The following is an 18,363-nucleotide window of genomic DNA, read 5'->3' as shown; positions in this document are numbered from 1 at the left end:
TTATATTCTTTTCTGTTGTGCTGAAGTGTTTATCTGTGGACACTAGCTGGGGAGAAGATTGGGCGATGAATACTTTAACACTTGTATGTCTTTACTTTGATTGTTGTTTTCGTGATGTCTCCTGGGAAAAAAGAGAAAGGCAAAAATAAATCCTCAAAGAAATCTGCACAAAGTGTGGCCATTACTTCAACGGACCTGTGTAGTTACAGCTGAGGATTCAGAACAGCTTCATGTTTTTGTAATTCAAACAAAGCATGAAGGACTTTTTTTTGCTGTAATTTACCTCATCTGATTTTCATATCAATGAAGAACATTATACACGAGTATGTCCTTGTTATACTCGACCTTCCAAGCATGAGTAGTTGCTGACTCTCAGGTGTGCAGATGGGTGAGAAATTAAAGAGAAGAACTTGAATAACTGAGCAGAGGAACATTACAAACATTGGTGCATCCACAGAGACCATGCGGAGTCAGCAAATGGTTTGATGAACCCAGTCACCAGGTTTTAACTCAACTGAACACAGATGGGTGACCATGGATCGCTCTGGCATATGTCTTGGACACAGTTCTCTCAACAAGGAAGGGAAGACCTAAACACTGCGAGGTCCTGCCAAAAGATACAAACTCTGTGCTGAAGGTATAAAAATAAAAAATATATTTCCAAAGTCACAGGAAGTTGCTGGAGAACTCATACCCAGTGGCTCCATGGAGTCCACCTCGTGGTTTTAGTGTGGAGTCAAGAGGGAAAAGGAAAAAGACTGAAGGGAAATAAGGCAAACTGGTTCTTGGTGAGTCCAGAGACCTGTCTCAGCTGTCCATTCACTCTTTCAGAACTGTATGAATAACTTGAGACAAAATTAGGTTTTTTCTTTCTTGAACCCATGGGACCTTGTGGGGGTGTCACCCAAAATAAGCTGCACCTTGTTCTTTCTCCTGGACGAGATCCAACCGGCACTTTCGGGCGTCTAGTCGTATTTTCTAGTTTTTTTTTAGTTCCAGTCTCATTTTTACCACCTGCTTGAATTAACCGCATTTATGCAGCGTAACAGTCCAGAAATGTAATCCTAACTGCTCTGTGAAAGCAGCCTAAAGTTGTTTTCTGTCCCCATCTTCCTTTTATGCCTCTTCCTCTTCCATCCTTCCTTCCTTTTGTCACTTCCTCTTCCACCATCCGCCCCATCTATGCCTCTTCCTTCCTTCTGTCCTTCCTTCTTTCTATCCCTTCCTCTTCCACCATCTGTCCCATCTCTGCCTCCTCCTCTCTTCCTTCTATCACTTCCTCTTCCACCATCCGCTCCATCTCCGCTTCCTTCCTCCTTCTTCCTCACTCCTTTTCCCCGTCACTAATGGTCCTTAAAGGCAGCACCAGCTGGCGTGGTGTTGGGACCCAATCACAACAATCATGACTTATTATCTGCGGCGTGCCGACTGACTGTGCTAATGTCCGCGCTGATCGTATTAATGCCAGGCCTGATTAGAACACATCCATCACAATATTCCCGGCAATGAAGAGGTAATAACCACCATTATCCTAATAATGAAAAAGACTGTTGCGCTGAAGATTAAAACTAAACACTGATAACAAGGGACTTCATATCAGGGAATTACTGAGAGCAGAAGGAGAAATTGCCATTGTTCCCCTCCCTCGCTTCTTCCCTCCCCACTGTTGTCTCTTTCGGATGATGTCCTTGTCTCCTCTCCTTTACCTCCCTGTTCATCCCATTTACTAATCGCCCATTAAATACCTAATTTTTCCTCCTATATATCTTTTCATTGTCTTCCTCTGTAACCTCATTACCCTTTTATTCACCATCGTGTCGGCCTCCTTTGCTTTTCATCTTCTCCTGCTTTCTTGTCTCTTGTTCCTCTTCCATTCTTTCCCATACTGGGCATCCTCACTTCCTTCTCCTCCCTCATTTTGTCCTTGTTTTAGCTCTATCCTCTGTCCTTTGTTATTAAACATCCTGGCTGTTTATCCTCCCTTTTTGTGACTGTTAGTCCTTCCCCCTGTGCTGCTCATGCTTCATCCTATTTGTAGAAATCCTCCCAACTCCTTCCTCATTTTCGTCTGCTTATTCTCTGACAATCCACCTGTTTTTTTTTTTTTTCCTTTTGCTCGTCTTCTCTTGTTTGACAGCCCACCTGCTTTACCTCCTTATCCTCCCGGGCTGTTTTGTGTGTGTGTGTGTGTTTTCTTTTCTATTTTTTTCACTCAATCTATATCCTCCACCTCTGTAGACGTGAGGAGTTCTGTCCATTTATGAGAGAGAGTCAGCAAGGGAGAGAGAGAGAGAGGGAGATGTGTGGGAGGGAGTTTGAGGGGTTTTAATGAGCCAATGCTCACACTTATGACACGATGGGCAAGTGAAGGAAAATTAATCTGTTTGATAGAAAGTGGAGGAGTGTGTGTGTGTGTGTGTGTGCGTGTGTGTGTGTGTGTGTGTGCGCACATGTGGGAGTTTTGGGGTAATTTGTGTCTGTTTGTGTGTGGTTATCCTGTGAGAATTCACCAGCTCAAGTAGAGACATTTTTAACTTTTGCAATCAATATGAGTGGATGCATGTATATGTAGTGTGTGTGTGTGTGTGTGTTATACTGATGAATGGCCCAGCTCTAAATGTTCTAAACCACTCTGTGGACTAACTAGACTATTTAATCACCCTCTCTCTTCCTCCTCCTCCTCCTCCTCCTCCTCCTCCTCTTCTTCTCTGTTTCTGCCAAAGCTGAGTGCACTGCTGAGGTTAGACAACACTTATTGTACAATGCATTACCACTGCTTTTGTGTGTGTAGTCCAGGTATTGCTGCTTTTGTGAGGACCTAGACCTCTCTGTACAGCAGCATTATGGGGACTTGTCTTCAATATGAGGAAAAAATGCAAGACCATTTATGTGTTTTAAGGTTTTGCATTATTTTGAGGTTATATAAGGTGAAGTTAAAGGTTAGCATTAAGCAAGTAGTAGTTAGGGTTATAATTAGCTTTAGGTTTAGGTATGTTGTAGGTGAGGTTGGGTTGAGGTTCAGGTTTATGTTAATGTAAGGTTAGGTTAAAAACCTGACTGTAAAATGAATTGCTAAATGAAGCAATATATGCATGAGATCATTGTATTGCATTTTGTATATATATTTATTATCATATAACATATGTATACATTATATTCATTAAATCACATATATACATAACATAACATTTTAAATTCCACCTCTCAGACTTGATTTCATGCAGGAGGAGCACAGGTGAACAACTGTCAGGTGTGAATAACTTGTTTAGTGCAGCGTCCTATTGCTTGTTCCTCTTCTTCTTTCTCAGACTTTCTTCTTCTTTTTGGGCTTCTCCTCAGATGCCTCTGTCTCCACAGGTTCTGAAGCAGGGAGAACATCAGGGGGGGTCTCCTGGTGGTTATTGTGTACAGTTTTATCTGCAGGTTTGTCCACAGGCTTCTTCTCCTGCTTCTCCTCCCCCTCCTCTGCTCCGACCTGTCCCTCCGTTTGCACCTGAGACTTGTCTGCTTTCTCAAGCTCTGCATTCAGGTGGGTGGCCAGCTGCCTGGATCTGATGGTGTCAGCTTCACACCTTTGACGGATGTCATTGTATAAAACTCTTATTTTCTCCAGTTCATGTTGGAGAGCCTCATTTGTGCTCTTCCCTGCCAGCAGCTCCACAGCCAACCTCTGCTGGTTGATTATGTGATCTTTATTCTCTCTCTCTCCTTCTTCAGTGAGAGCTGAGCATTTAGTTGAGTCAGCTCCTCCACTTCTCTCTGCAGAAGAATTTTGTCCTCAACAGCATTTTCTGGAGACATGTCATCTTCTCCATCATCTGTAGATGGTGGGCATCCTGCTCAGCCTGGAAGGTTTGAATTTGAGACTTGTTTGCTTTCTCAGGCTCAGTGTATGAAGCTTTTACTTTCCCCACTTCATCTTGGAGAGCCTCATTTGTGCTCCTCGCAGCCTGTAGCTCCAAGGCAAACCTGTGCTGGTTGATTCTAAGCTCCTCCTGCAGCTCCTTGTAATATCTGTTGAGGTCTGTCTCCTGGTTCTGCTTGGTGATCTCTGTGGTGATGAGGGTTTTGCTATGCTCTGGACAATTCTTAGGCTGCCATGATTCTTCATCCCAAACAATCTCCTCCTCACAATCCTCAGGCTGCTGGGTTTCTATATTGCAGTCACCCTCCTCTAGGCAATTCTCCTCTTGCCATGTGTCTTTGACCCCTTCGCTGTAGCTTTCTCCTGGGGGCTGCAGTTTGGCCAACTTTTCGTGGGCCTCATCCAGTGTGTGTGTGTGTGTGTGTGTGTGTGTGTGTGTGTGTGTGTATCCAGGTATAGCTGACGTAGTGGGGACTTGAATCTATCCTCTTTTATGGTTAAGTCAAGGTAAAGTTTAGGTTTAGTTTCACTTTAAGTTCAGGCTAGGTTTAGGTTAAGGCTAAAGTCTCCAGGATATCAATATAAGTCAATGTTATGGAGACATAACTGTGTGTGCGTGTGCAGGTGCGTGTGTCTGTGTGTCTGTCTGTGTGTGTGTGTGTGTGCGTGCGTGTGTGCGTGTGTGTGTGTGCGTGTGCGTGTGTGTGTGTGTCTGTGTCTGTGTCTGTGTGTGTGCCTGAGCATTAGCACTGCATCCGTCAGTGTCCAGCCTGCTGGCTCCTACACCTGTCGGCTCATTAAGGAGCACAGGAAAGGATCGAGGTGGCACACGGCGAATAAATCTAACACACGTGCTATACACAGACACACCCACACACATCCTTGTTATACGTGTTTGACTTACAATCACTCTCTTACTTCCTTTTACTTACCCTGTCAGCACTAATTGCCTGACTGCAGCCATTACCTTAACTTTCACATTTAACTGTGACACTTAAAACACCCTTTCTCCTAATGAGTTTCAGAAGGGGCTGCTCACAAATTACTCTCTTACCAAGACCTTATAGGACAGTGGACATACTGTAGAGAGCTTACACACACACACACACACACACACACACACACACACACTCACACTCACACTCACACTGAGAACTGGACTTGCAATCTACCTATACCTGCAAGTGGGTGTCAGCCTAACTGTGCATTTGTGTCCGTGTGTGTCTGCATGTGTGCCTACAGCTGTAATGAGCACTGGGCCATGGGATACCCAAAGGCAAGGTTCCCTAACAGGGTCACACTCAAGGACGACTGGCATGGATCCACGCGCCCACCTCCAGCGCACACACACATACAATATAGTGGTCCAGCAGACTGCGAGATGATCCAGCACCATTAAAAGATGTGAGGAAACAACAAGATATGTGTACATCGCACCCACCCATTGTTTTTTCTCTCATTCTGCCTGTCTTCTCTCTCTTTGGTACACACGCCCACAAACACACACCTAAGCACACACACACACATACATACACACACACACACACACAGTGAAACACCCTCTATTCGCCCCATTCACGCTCCACTAGCGGAGACTCAGAGTTTAGGTTATTAATGAGAGCATGTCCTAGCAACATTACATAGCTATTGTCCCGCAGAGGAGAGGAGAGGACATATGGGAAGAGGGACAAAAATGGGGAAGGAAAAGAAAAATTGGAGATTAAAGGCGAGAACAGAGAAAATGAGAGGTGAAAAAAGCAAGTGCAGATCGTGGAAGTAAGGAGAGGAGCAAGGTGGGAGAAACCAGAAGATTGGGGAGGAGAGGGAAGGAGAAAGAGGAAAGAGGTACAGAGGAGGAAATGAATAGGGAAAAAGGTAAGGATGAAAGAAGAGAAGAGGCTAAATAGGAGGAGGGGGAGAGGAGAGGATGCAGAAACAGAGTTGTGATGAGAAGAGAGGAGTCGATGATCGATGCGCTGCGCACCGCTGAGGAGACAGTGCCATCTAGTGCTTGTTGTCGCAAACTCTTCCACGCAATGACGAACCACACAAAGTCACACTCACGCTCACCGACACACACATTACACAGACAACTGTGCGTAAACGTCCTCGTCGCGGCTGCGTCACACAATCTGCTGCTCGCGGTCATTTTTCACCCAGCTCGTGCGTAAATGCTCACGCAACATTCGCCGTCACACAAACTGAGCGCAAAACATATTTTGAAGTGATATCCAGTCCCGTGGGCCCCAGTGTGTGTGTGTGTGTGTGTGTGTGTGTGTGTGTGTGTGTGTGTGTGTGTGTGTGTGTGTGTATGTGTGTGTGTGTGTGTGTGTGTGTGTGTCAGTTGCTCGGCTTTTATTGTGCAAGTGATCTAGGGAGCGTTATGGGAGCAGAGCGATAAGCCTGGTGTCACTGGCGTCTAATCATACTCCATGTACCTTATCTGCTGTGGGCTCAGGGGACTGAGTGAACTGAGAAGAGGGAGAGGAAGAGTGGAGGGGAAGGTGAGAGGAATAGGGTTAGAAAGAGAGAGAGAGAGAGAGATGAGGGTGGGAGAGGTGAGAAGGGGAGTAGAGGACACGGGAGAGGAAGGAGTGGAGATTTAAAGGTCTGCTGCACTAAAAGCATATAAGGAACCGGTGCCAGGCCCTGCGTCCCGACTCAGCTCACCACCCACACTGCACAAACCCACCTTGTCTAAGAGGATCCATGACTTCAGTCCAACTTCCCAGTGTGTGTGTGTGTGTGTGTGTGTGTGTGTGTGTGTGTGTGTGTGTGTGTGTGTGTGTGTGTGTGTCGGGGTGAGGCAGGCAGTGCTAAGGATGGGTGGTAATTGAATAATGACAGTAACGCCTCTGATGGATTACCTGTCACTCCTCCCTCTCCTCTCCCTCCATCACTGTCATCCCCTCACTTCTCCGCCGCTCTCGCCTCGCAACCCGCGGTCAAATTGTCTCCAGTCCGTGCCGTCACCCGTGCCAGCGGAGATAAAGACACTCGAGAAAAAAAGACGCGTAAAAAATGACGCGCCAGCACGGACTCACTCCACTAACACGAGTCCTCACACACTTTTAAAGGCATCCTGGCATCCACAGAGGAGGGAGGAAGGAGTATTCACATCCTTTAAATTCCTGCCAGTGTAAACAGCACCGTGCACAAACGTGCTCTGTGTACAAACAGGTTTCACGTTGTTAGTTTTAAATAGACTCAATTATCACACTTTTACTGATGCATTACGTCGCCACAGCACTAGAATAATCCATAACAAGTATATAGTATAAATATCTACATTGAAAGTATTGATTATTATGTATATTACACTGTGTTTTGAGTGGCATTTTATTTGTGTATTGTGATCATCATCATAATTTAATCTTCATTTATGTTAGACACTTGTCTTTTCTTACGAATGTTGTGTAGATTTTTGTGTTTTGCATGTTGTAAATGTTGTCCATCCTGGCACAGGAGAAGAAGCTGCAAATGCCTCTCTGAGAAATTTGCAGCTTCTTTTTTATTAAGTTTTTCCTTCAACCTACAGTCGAGGGTTAATGCCAGAGGATGTCCACCTTAGATTTTTAAGCCCTGTGAGGCAAACTGTGATTTGTGAATATGGGCTGCTGATGGGAAGCTTAACCAGTCTGTACACTAGCTGATATGTGATGGTTGTATTGCCTTATAAGAGTTTTTTTTTTTTTTTTTTTTTACAATTTTATATTTTAAAATATCCTAATTCTTCTGTATTTTCTTAATGTTGGCTCATATTTTGAATGCATGTTCAATGCTTGTTAGTTTTAGTTTTTTTAAAGAGATTTCTCAGGTCATTTGAGGGGAAGTGTGGCTTCTCCATCTTTCCTCACATGTTCTGTTTATATGCTGCTTGTATCAAGAGCACAGATGAAATGACTTTCCTCTGCTGGTATTGACACTCTTTTGCTCTCTATCGCACCCACACCTTCGGGGTCGAGAGGATTGTGCTTGAGCCAAATTAATTGTTTTTATTTGTGCAGTGCAGCAAAACTGGCCAGAGAGCGAGCCGAGGATGGAGAGCGATTGCAGCGCTCTGCTGCAATGCAGTTCAATCCACAGTATCTGCTCTCTGCTAAATGGAGCTCCTCCATCACCAGTGCAGACTCTCTGTGAAGGATTGATGTTGTGAATCAGGTGAAGTGCTGCCAGCAGGAGCATTTGGTCCATGCTGTGGAGAGGCCCGTCTCTCTGATGACCCCCGATGATAACAGCATGACCCTGATTCACCTCCGAGGAGGGGGCTTCCCTCCACCTTTGTGAGCACCTGAGTCTCTGCATGTTGGTTTTTGTGTTTGGGAAACCTCCTTTTTTCCTTTTCCCTTCTTCTTAATTCTCTCTCTTGTTCTTTCCTTCCATTTGTGGGCAACAGAAATAGACTAAACAGTCTGTATCTTACTGTGATGATAATAATAATTAAAAGTCAACTAAAGGAAGAGAGGATTCTTTTTCTTTTTCTTCATCATTCGTTTAATTGGTTGAAAAGAAGAGGGATTGCAGCTCTACACATTTCAGGCAGCGAGGAGTATTATATATATATATTATATATATTATAAGATGTGGAAACAAACAGCACCAATGGTAGAAACCAGTGGGGAAATAGTACATGCTGTTACCCTTCACTAATATAGGCTCTGTCATGAAAAGGATCTGAGAGGTAACTGGTGTGGTCAGGATATTAAAGGTGACAACATTTTAAGACAGCAGATTTAGTTAAAAAAATATTGATTTTGAAATAAATGCTGTTGTCTAACTGGTTGGACGTCTTCCGGTGTGATGACGGTCAAAAGCCACAGTTTGACTATAGTTTGATTCAAACCAGATTAACCGATTTATTTTCCCCGTGGTGCAGAATGTGAAGAGTTGAAGTATAGTTATGGAGTTTTACAGTACAGGATTCTTCAAGTAAGCCTTTTTAAACAAGAAGGTGATGCTTTATTAATAGCAACCGGAAGATGCACAACTATTTGATAAGATGCACAGCTCAGACTCAAACTCCCTTCTGTTAGTAACTTTTACCAGCTATCATATCAGCATCTCGCTATGTAGAGTATAAACCACATAGGGTATATGACATATATTCCTGTATGTGTTGCTATGTAGATAAAAACAGAAGCAGGAGAGTCAGAGGGTTTTGGGGAGATCATATTTTGTGACTTTGAATGTTATCAAAGGTGAGAAAACGATTAAGTCTCACTCCGAGGTCACTGGAGGCAACCCGAGCTCTAATCCCCCTCTCTCCTCACTGTATAGTGTAACGGTACACTGTGAGCTGGCACAGCATGGCACGGTCCAGTCCATCGTACCAGACCGGTGAGAAAGCAGTGATCCAAAGTTGAAAGCTATACGAGTCCATGGGAAAGCAGCAGTCGTGTCAACACACACACACACACACACATTTACGAACATAAAACACAAATATACACACATTTTTCTCTCACACACAAACAGTTTAATATGCCAGTGGCTGATGATCAGTGAAACACACACAGTTACTGAGTTACTGAGTCTTCTAAGCTCATACTTAATAGCACCCTGTTGTTCAGTGTCAGAGACGGACCCTGTGGGAGGAGGGGAGGGTGGGGGGAGGCTGGTACTGATGCATCAAGCTGAGAAGAACAGAATCTCCCAGCAAACGTACAGGGTAGGAACTATTAACTGGATGTGTGTGTGTGTGTGTGTGTGTGTGTGTGTGTGTGTGTGTGTGTGTGTGTGTGTGTAAATATACAACAGTTTTTGGGGGAGACACTTTTCTTCCTCGTGGTGTAATCCCACCAGAAACATTATCAAAAATCCTCTTGTTAAAAATGTTGTACACAGAAAAAAAGCCTGTCAATAGGCCTATTATATAAACTACAACAACTCATTAACCTGTTGTGTTCTTTTCTATTGTTTTCAGATATTATCCTATTCTTTTTCCCGCCCTTTCTCCCCAGTGTCCTTTTAATCATGTTCAGTGGACATTTGTTTCTTAGCCGATTAGTCCCTCAGAACGATGTCCTACCCTGCCGGCCTGCATATAAGAAGACGTAGCAGGTTATAGGGGGACGAGGATGTAGAAATGGAGAATGGGTGGCAAAACACAGGCAGAAAACAAAACACAAAAAAGCTGAGCAAAAGTAGGAGAGATGGCGAGACGGAGAGACGCAGATGGCAGGGAGGGAAGGCAGAACGGGAGGATGGAGACAGAGGGATGATGAACTGGATGTCTTCCTCCTGTTCCATCAGCAGAAGCCTGTTGGAGGGAAGGTACAATAATGAGAACAGCTGCAGTGGACACACACACACACACACACACACACACACACACACACACACACATACACACACACAAAGGAGAAATCCTCCAGCCACTCAGCTACTGTCTGTCTGTCACCAGATCCACATAAAAACACATAACCACACTTTTACACCACCGAGGCAGACAGACAAGCCCTTACCCTCACACTCGAAGGCTTGCAGCATGGTGGTGTAAGTGGGGCCCAGCCAAGAGGAGTAGCTACCCAGAACCCTCTGCAGGTGGTGGGTGGCATCACTGAAAAGCAGATCAGATTTGCCATAGCCCGCTGAGCTGAACAGGCGGAAGCCCTTGGTGGCGTTGCCAAACGCGTTCTGCAGGCGAGAGAAAGTGTGTGACAGCACTTTATGCACGAGGGCACGCATTGATGTGCGTTGGCGTGCTCTGCATACACGTGTGTGGGTTCTTTGGAAATGTGAGGAAGTGTCTGTGTGTGTAGCCAGGGGATCAGCTCAGGACGTATCAGCCATCCTGGCGTCTCCCACAAACTCAGAAAGAAAGAGTTTAGTAGATACCTGCGTTCTGAGATCTACACAGACTCCACAGAGATAAAAGACATAAACACACATAACTGGGAAAAGAATCACACACACACAGAAACACACATGCAATTTCCAGTACACCCACCTGTAAACGTTCCAGGAACTTCCAGACGCGGCACTTGTCCTCCACACGCACCACCACAGCGTTAGCGGGGACGGCTGCCAGGTGGCAATGTTCATGCTCATCCAGGCCTGCCTCGGTCCCATCTGGGCACAGCAGCTTCAGGTCCTCCAGCTCCAGGTCCAGAGCCCAGGACTCCTGGTTCTTACCTGGGCAGCAGAGGAGGGAAAGTCTGTCAGAGTTTAATTTAATTAAAGGAGGTGAACATTATGGGAAATAACAGCCAAGAGACTGTAAGCAAGGGTAAACAGCTCGTCTGGCTCCATCCAAAGGTAACATAATCCATCTACCAGCAGCTTTAAAGCACTATATCTTGTTTAATTTTACCTGCACAAGAAATGAAGTGTAAAAGTGACAACTTGTGCTTTTTTATGGGGATTTATCAGCAGCACCAGCCACAGAGAAATCCTAGAATATTTGCTGCAGGCTCCAGAAAGTCGCTGCACCAAATCAAAAACTGGTTACTGTTCTATTGAACGGACTGTCATGAGAGTGGTATCAGTTTTCTTGTCACTTGAGCCAAAACTCATATTCAAGGACGTTACATTTTTCACAAAGTCTTTGAATTTGAATCAAACTAAATATATGGACTTTATTTCCCTATATTTATTCTGAATATGTTGATTATATTTTGTGGTTTTCATTTTTATACAGAATTGAAGCAGATTATAAGAACTGCTGTAGCTCTTTGCTTGTGATGACAAATAAATCAATTTCTTTTGTTCAGGGGGATTCTGGTATTTTTCAACCTGAGGACTCAGCGAGACATATGTAATGTTGTCAGACCCAGAATATAAAAATGGAGCCTTTTATTTAAATGGACCTTTTGTGGACTGTCGCAGTTGCCCCATGAGATTACATTGTTCCCTGTTGCGGCTGCTGGCGGAGGAACTCTACTGGATGGATTCCAAAAGTTGACCATTTATTTCCACACTTTATAAACGTAGGCCCCAGGTTAAAACAAACCCCTAAATGTAGCCCACCTCGAGGCTACTTACTCCCCGTCAGACACCAGCACGGACCGTCTGTGTTTTCTTGACCTCCGTTAATTGGTCTGACTCCAGACATTTCTGAACCATATGAGAAAGTGTGCTTCGTTAAACAGCGGCGGTGTTTGCTGAGCCGGCGTCAAACTGCTCCTTCTCGGCAGCACCAGAGGAGTCTGTGCAGCGTGACCGTGATAATGATCACCATTCATTTTGGATGTTGCCCAAAGCAGAGGAGCAGATGCAGCCAAACAGGTAATTAGGGCTTTTTCATTTCTGGACAAAAATGTCAGTCAGTCTGTCCCTTCCTGTCCCTGCCTGCCTTTCTCAATTATGTTTTATCCCATTTTTTCCCCTCTATTGGCTACTGTGATACTCTTATGAGTAATATTGTAGAACAGTGACATCCTGTGTCTTGTCAGGGACTAGCACTCTGCTGGCCTTAAGTAACCCTCATCATTAATAATTAAAATCTAAAATGATATCCTTGTATAGTTACCGGTGCAGTCTCTCAAATGCATCATAATTCAAACACTGACCATCCAAATTGTCAAAGACTGTTGTGTGTTTGACAAAGGCCACATCCCCGAGATTTTCAGCCACACATCTGAAATAAAAACACAAAACACACAAAAAAATCAGACACTTTCAATCTTTAAACGGATCAAAACATGACTTAATGGGGGAACTGTGCTCGGAAATGTGTTATTTAAACAGCACGACTCTGTTTACATTAGTAAACTCTCTGCTGACTATTGAGGCACTTAAGGAAATTGTTAAATCGGCTCCTCGGGCCATTTTATTCCCATCACAGACACACTTACTGATTTGCTAAAGGCCATTATACTGAGAAGTACTGCACAGTAATATATAAGTGAACACATTCATACCATTGTCTTTAATTATAAAATTAAGGTAATGATTGAAATGGACATTAAATGCAGATGCAGCACAGAAAGTGACCATTCAAGTTGTCCTCTTATTATGATCGTGTTTAATGAAAGGAGTCTATTTCCACCATGTAACATTATATAGCTTCTACAGACACTATGGGACTCGCCAGACTTATTGATCACCATCATCAATTAGTTTATTTCAGACAGCTCTGATTACTCATTATGTTTCCTTCATGGAGACAGAATAGGCAGCAGAGAATAAAGTGAGGCAGACACTCAGGCAGAGGTCGTAGCAGCTACACCTCCTCTGGGTGCCATTAGTGTATTATTTCCCAGGTTATTAGTGTCAGGGTTGTACCTCAGCGCCCCCGCCTCTCCGTAGTGTCTCTCTCTGTGGCTCTCAGCGCAGATGTGTCTGTCGTTCTCGTCTCCTATGCAAGCCTCGCACAGGTTCTTCGGGTTGTTGCCTCTGGGGTCATGATGGGGGTCTTTGGCACCCGGCACGCAGCTGTAACCAAAGAAGTGTCCGACCGCTGGAGAAGAACAAGGAGACTGAGTGAGAGGACGAGTGGAGGGAAGTAAAGGATTAAAGGAGAGAACGGCGTCCAGTGGGTCAAACGACCAACTTCTCTTGCACTTAGATTACTCGAACCTGTTTACCAGACACCCACATTTTTTGCATAAGCCGGAAAATAATGTTGTGAATCAGCTGTTGAAGTGTTATGCCAATTCAAAAAATGTGTTGGAAGAACAATTAAGACTCGGATTTGAGCTTTCAGGGTCTATCTGCTGGTAAAATACACAATTGTACAATACAATTGTAATGATACTAATATATATAATACATTTTTATATATAATACATTCATTTTATAATCACCCAGGTACACCTAACAATACATCATATGTAAACACAAGAATAATTACAGATGGTTAATGTCATGTCAAAATCAATCAATTTAAGTAATATTGTTTATTTTGTTAACTTTGTTAAGTTATTACATTTTCTTCCATTTGGACTGTTGTAGTATTGACAAGGATACAGAGCTAATACTTATCCGTTGTGGTAAGAACACCGACACACACACACACACACACACACACATACACACATACACACACACTGATCGAGAGAGAGAGAAAGATGCTCTGTTCTAAAACCGACTCTTCTCCCCTTACCTCCACTCTCCTCCATCCCTTCTCCTCTTCATTCCACTTCACTGAATCTCCCCTCCTCCTTTTGAACCTCTCATATACCATCCACACAAAGACACACACACACAGACACACACAGACACACACACAGACACAGACACACACACACACACACACACACACACACACACACTCACACCCTCTTACACACTATTACATACTCTTACATTCACACATCTCTCTTCCCCTCCGTCCAACTCGGTCTCACCTCTGGGGAAGTTGCACTGCTCCCCTACACTGATCTGGGATGTGTTGACCAGGTAGCCAATAGGGACAGTCCATCCCACTGTGGTTCGCATGCCGGGGTGACAGGAGCTGCGTTCGTGCATCTCGAGCAGGGACAGGTCTGATGAGGAGCGACGAGCCATCGCCACCACGTAGTAACTAATACCGTCTGGAGGAAACAAGTGGGAGTCATTTCTCATATCAGGAAGACTTAACCTCAAACACAACACACACAGTGCAAGTATACATGGTATCCGCATGTTCATTTTGACACGTGTGGGCATCAAGTCCTTCTTTGAACTGATTCACTGTTTACTTACTGACTCCGTTGTGCGACTCTCCTGCAGCCAGATCCAGTCCATGGCAGAGGCCAGCAGCATAAATGTCATCTGCAAACATGGAGGCTGCGTCCGCTGTCCCATTCTGAGGAAAACACATTTATCATGTCGGTGTCAAATGGAATAATGGTTTCTTTGGGAAACTCTTCCACAGAGCTGAAATTATTTCAAATGATGTGTATCTTACAGGATCTGCTGTAAGAATAAACCACAGAATATCTAGGGTTTGGGGTTTGGGGGTACAGTTAGAATAAAATGCCACCAGCTAATGAAACAAAGTAATCTTTAAAAAGTGTGAAAAAGGAACTGATAACCCCAAAATAAATAATGTCATATTCTTTGGAATTGATAAGTGTGATTATCACATTCTGAAAAGCAGACTGGACGATCCCCTTTCCCACAGTTCACTGTTCCTTACCTTGATTCTGTCTATACAATCTCTGTTGTTCAGGCCACGGACGCATTCCAACGTTCCTCTAATATTCCGAGCTGTGGCGTTCCCGGCCAAATCCAGACACTTCTGCTCCTCGGCATCAGACAATACACACCAGGAAACTGAAGGAAACAATAAAAGTAAGAGCCCATACCTGCAAACTTTAAATAGCTGCTCCTCATCTCCTGCCTTTTGAAACATCTCTGTTGAACATGCATAGATGATCACAGATGTAATCTACCTGTAGTTTTTGGATTGGTGACACCGCTGACACACAGTAGAGGCAGAATAAGGAGGAAAGCTACAGGCAGACGTCTCTCTAGACGCTCCATATTGGCTCTGGTAGCAAATCTGCTTCGGACAATCTCTCTAACACAACACAGATGAAGAGACGGTGGATTGCATTGAAAAAAGTCACACACTTGCCCCCTTCCTCTCTTATAACCTGGTCCAGAGACAGAGAGGGACCGGAAGAGGGTGTGATGGGGGAATGGGGGGATGTAGAAAGAAGAAAACATCACATTATTCCTCCGTCCCCACCTCTTAAGTCAAAGTCCTCGGTAGATAATCCCTCATGATAGCAGTATAGTATTTCCCCCCTCCAATTATCCAGTGAGACTTATCCCCAGTGGAGACGACGGTGGTGGGCACATGTCGGCTTGGAGCAGTTCAGGTCACCTGGCACTGAGTGTCAACCTGGGTTCTTTAATTAAAAATGTTGCGGACAATGTGTCTCTGTGCTGGAGCTGTGTTGGTGCAGAACAGATACTGGTGGGGGCTCGCTCCGACTCACTGGAGACTAAAGCCCCAGGTAAGCTAGAACAAACAGCGCCAGTTATTGTTCCAGGCCACAGGACCCAGTGGAGGGAAAACATTTCGGCTACCTGATACAATTCTCCATTTTCTCTCTCAAAGGCACACACACACACACACTCTCTCTCTCTCTCTCTCTCTCTCTCTCACCCTCACATACACACTTGGTGACATTTATCTGAACCAAGGATGAAATAAATCTCAACAGGTGAGAAGTGAAATGGATTAATCTTCTTATCCATCTTTTAGTTGCAGTGTTATGCAATTTCCGATCTGCATGGTTGCTCTGGGTCATTGCTGAAGGGTTGTATTGGTTTCCAGTTTTTTGAGAGAGAGCAGGAGAGGGAGGGAGGTGTATGTGACCCTTGGCAGGCAGGGGTGAGGGGAGATGGAAGCACCGAGGGACTTGGAAATAAAGCACTCAAAATACATACTCTGTAGAGAGTAATGGTGAGTGCATATAGGATTGTCCCCTGGGAAGCTGCAGGCAGTGAGCCTCCCAGAGCTCGATGCAGCTTGTGTTGCATTCTGTTGGACGGATGAAACTATAACCAACATTGGCACTTGGTCAGGGGGCGACTATTGATCCGATAATCAATAATAGTTTTAGTCATCTTCTAAGCAGAAATACCAAACATCTGCTGTGGAAATTACCATTTTTGACTCATGGACTACCAGAGGTTTCTCACTATTTTCTCAAATTTTATAGACAAAATTAATTATTAATTAGCCAAAAAAAATATGTGCATTAATAAACATTGGTCGGCCGCAATAAATGCACAGAATAAATATGTATTTAGGTGTGTGAAAAGCACTAATGCTATTTCTCTTCTATTTGAAATGATGGATGTCAAGACAAATATGCCATGCGGTGTAAGCCAAAAGGCAACTTTTCAACTGTTGTCCCTTGGCCAGATTTTTAATTAGCCATTAAAACAACAGTACAACAATAAACATGTGAAACCACAACAGGGAAAAGTGGGTAAATACATGATCAGAGCACAAAAAGCTGAAGCTGAGTGCAGTAAACAATATGCAGATTAGAAAATATACAAAACAACCAATTAATACAAAACAGGTAAACAGAAAATGATAAATGGGCTGCACTTGTTTTCTGAACAAAACAAATTGTAATGCACTTTTCATTCATCCACAGCTGCACTGTCAATACAAATCTGACAATATATAATCACGTTACATTTAACCAGAAGGGACATGATCTGTCACACATTAACAATGTGTTGATTCACAGTTTTTTGTGATGTTAGTGGAAGATTTCTCAGTTTCAGGTGCATTAGCTCTTACTTTTTCTTTCTGTGTTTCTTCTCAATAAAACTGAATTTCATACATTTTTTTTCGCTCATTCACTGCGACAATAAGTGCGTATCACAGCATCACATGTCGACTGTCACTCAGATCAAATTAACAGTGAATCATGAGACAAACATTTATCTGAATTAATTCAAACTGTAACAAGTTCAGTCAACTCACTGATTTTTCTTTATTTGATAAAGTAAATAACTTCAAATCAATGTTTTATAACATTATGATATATAAAGCAAGTCCCACATTAAGGGCAATTGGGCTTTATAAAAAGACTGAAAGTAAGAATACTGACAAAGACTGACTGACTAATCTTTTTTTTATGACACAGTCAATCATTGCTGGAATTTATTGGACCACTGACCAACATGAAGAGACAATTCATTGATATTTTTCACCTGAAGGTTTCCATGAATGCTATAATAATTACTGTCTGTCTTGCTTCAAAATCTCTGTGGAGCTGTAAACGTGAAATTAGATTACATAGTGAATGCTCACCTACGCACAGAGAAAAGTGTAATTGTAAAAGTGAAAAGACACTCCATGATTTCCCACCTGAGTCTGAATATATGATTTGCTAAAAGATTAAGCTGCTGTACAGTTTATAAAGAAATACAAATTCAAGTTCTGCTTGCTTATTAATGCTTCATAATGATAACAATTATTATGAGCACTTTTGACTTTTACTGGCACCTTATTGCAAAGGGTTTTTTTCTACAAAATACCAAATAAAAATCCATACACTACAAGTTCTGTTCAAACGTTTTTGTTATTCATGTAAATTTATAGACGTATTAACAGCAGAGTGCAGATATATGATAAAAAAAAGTAAAGGTATGCAGAATGTTTTCTTTCAAAGTGTTGATACTATAAAATGATCATTTTTGATGAAATACAGATTCTAAACAGCTTAATGTTGTATCCGTCAACATGAAGCTAATTTTACCTTATTACATCTTAATCTACAAAACTGCATCGTATTTTGTCAAATGAACATATGTTTTATATGTAAAATGTTGGCACCTGGTAATTTCATTTTTTAAGTAAACTAAGTAGAGTGAAAAGCACAATATTTCCTGTTGAAACGTAGTGTATAAATAAAGTATAAATGAAATAAATGAACTGTTTATGAGCAGCAGTTTAAAGAAAATACAAATTGAAATATACTCATGCCACCTATTTATTTTGATTTGATCTTTATTTAATCAGACAGTCCCATTGAGCTCAAGACTTCTTTCCCAGGTCAGGCCTGAGGACAACAAACAATCAGCAACAAACAAAACAA

General features: G+C 43.0%; 1 protein-coding gene across 1 annotated transcript; it reads right to left on the bottom strand.

Moving 5' to 3' along the window:
* Positions 1-8,801: 8,801 nt before the first annotated feature.
* Positions 8,802-15,390, bottom strand: otomp (otolith matrix protein). Its single transcript, XM_020097966.2, has 9 exons — positions 15,184-15,390; positions 14,928-15,064; positions 14,492-14,594; positions 14,155-14,340; positions 13,091-13,265; positions 12,376-12,443; positions 10,815-10,999; positions 10,330-10,501; positions 8,802-10,124 (listed from the first exon to the last, which is right to left on the bottom strand). The coding sequence occupies exons 1-9, from the start codon at positions 15,272-15,274 to the stop codon at positions 10,114-10,116; spliced, it is 1,128 nt and encodes a 375-aa protein (XP_019953525.2). The 5' UTR covers positions 15,275-15,390; the 3' UTR covers positions 8,802-10,113.
* Between the last annotated feature and the right edge of the window lie 2,973 nt (positions 15,391-18,363).

The sequence above is a fragment of the Paralichthys olivaceus genome, chromosome 12 (genome assembly GCF_024713975.1).
Source record: "Paralichthys olivaceus isolate ysfri-2021 chromosome 12, ASM2471397v2, whole genome shotgun sequence".
In the NCBI taxonomy this organism is placed as follows: Eukaryota; Metazoa; Chordata; class Actinopteri; order Pleuronectiformes; family Paralichthyidae; genus Paralichthys; species Paralichthys olivaceus.
This window is presented reverse-complemented; position numbering and strand designations above follow the sequence as displayed.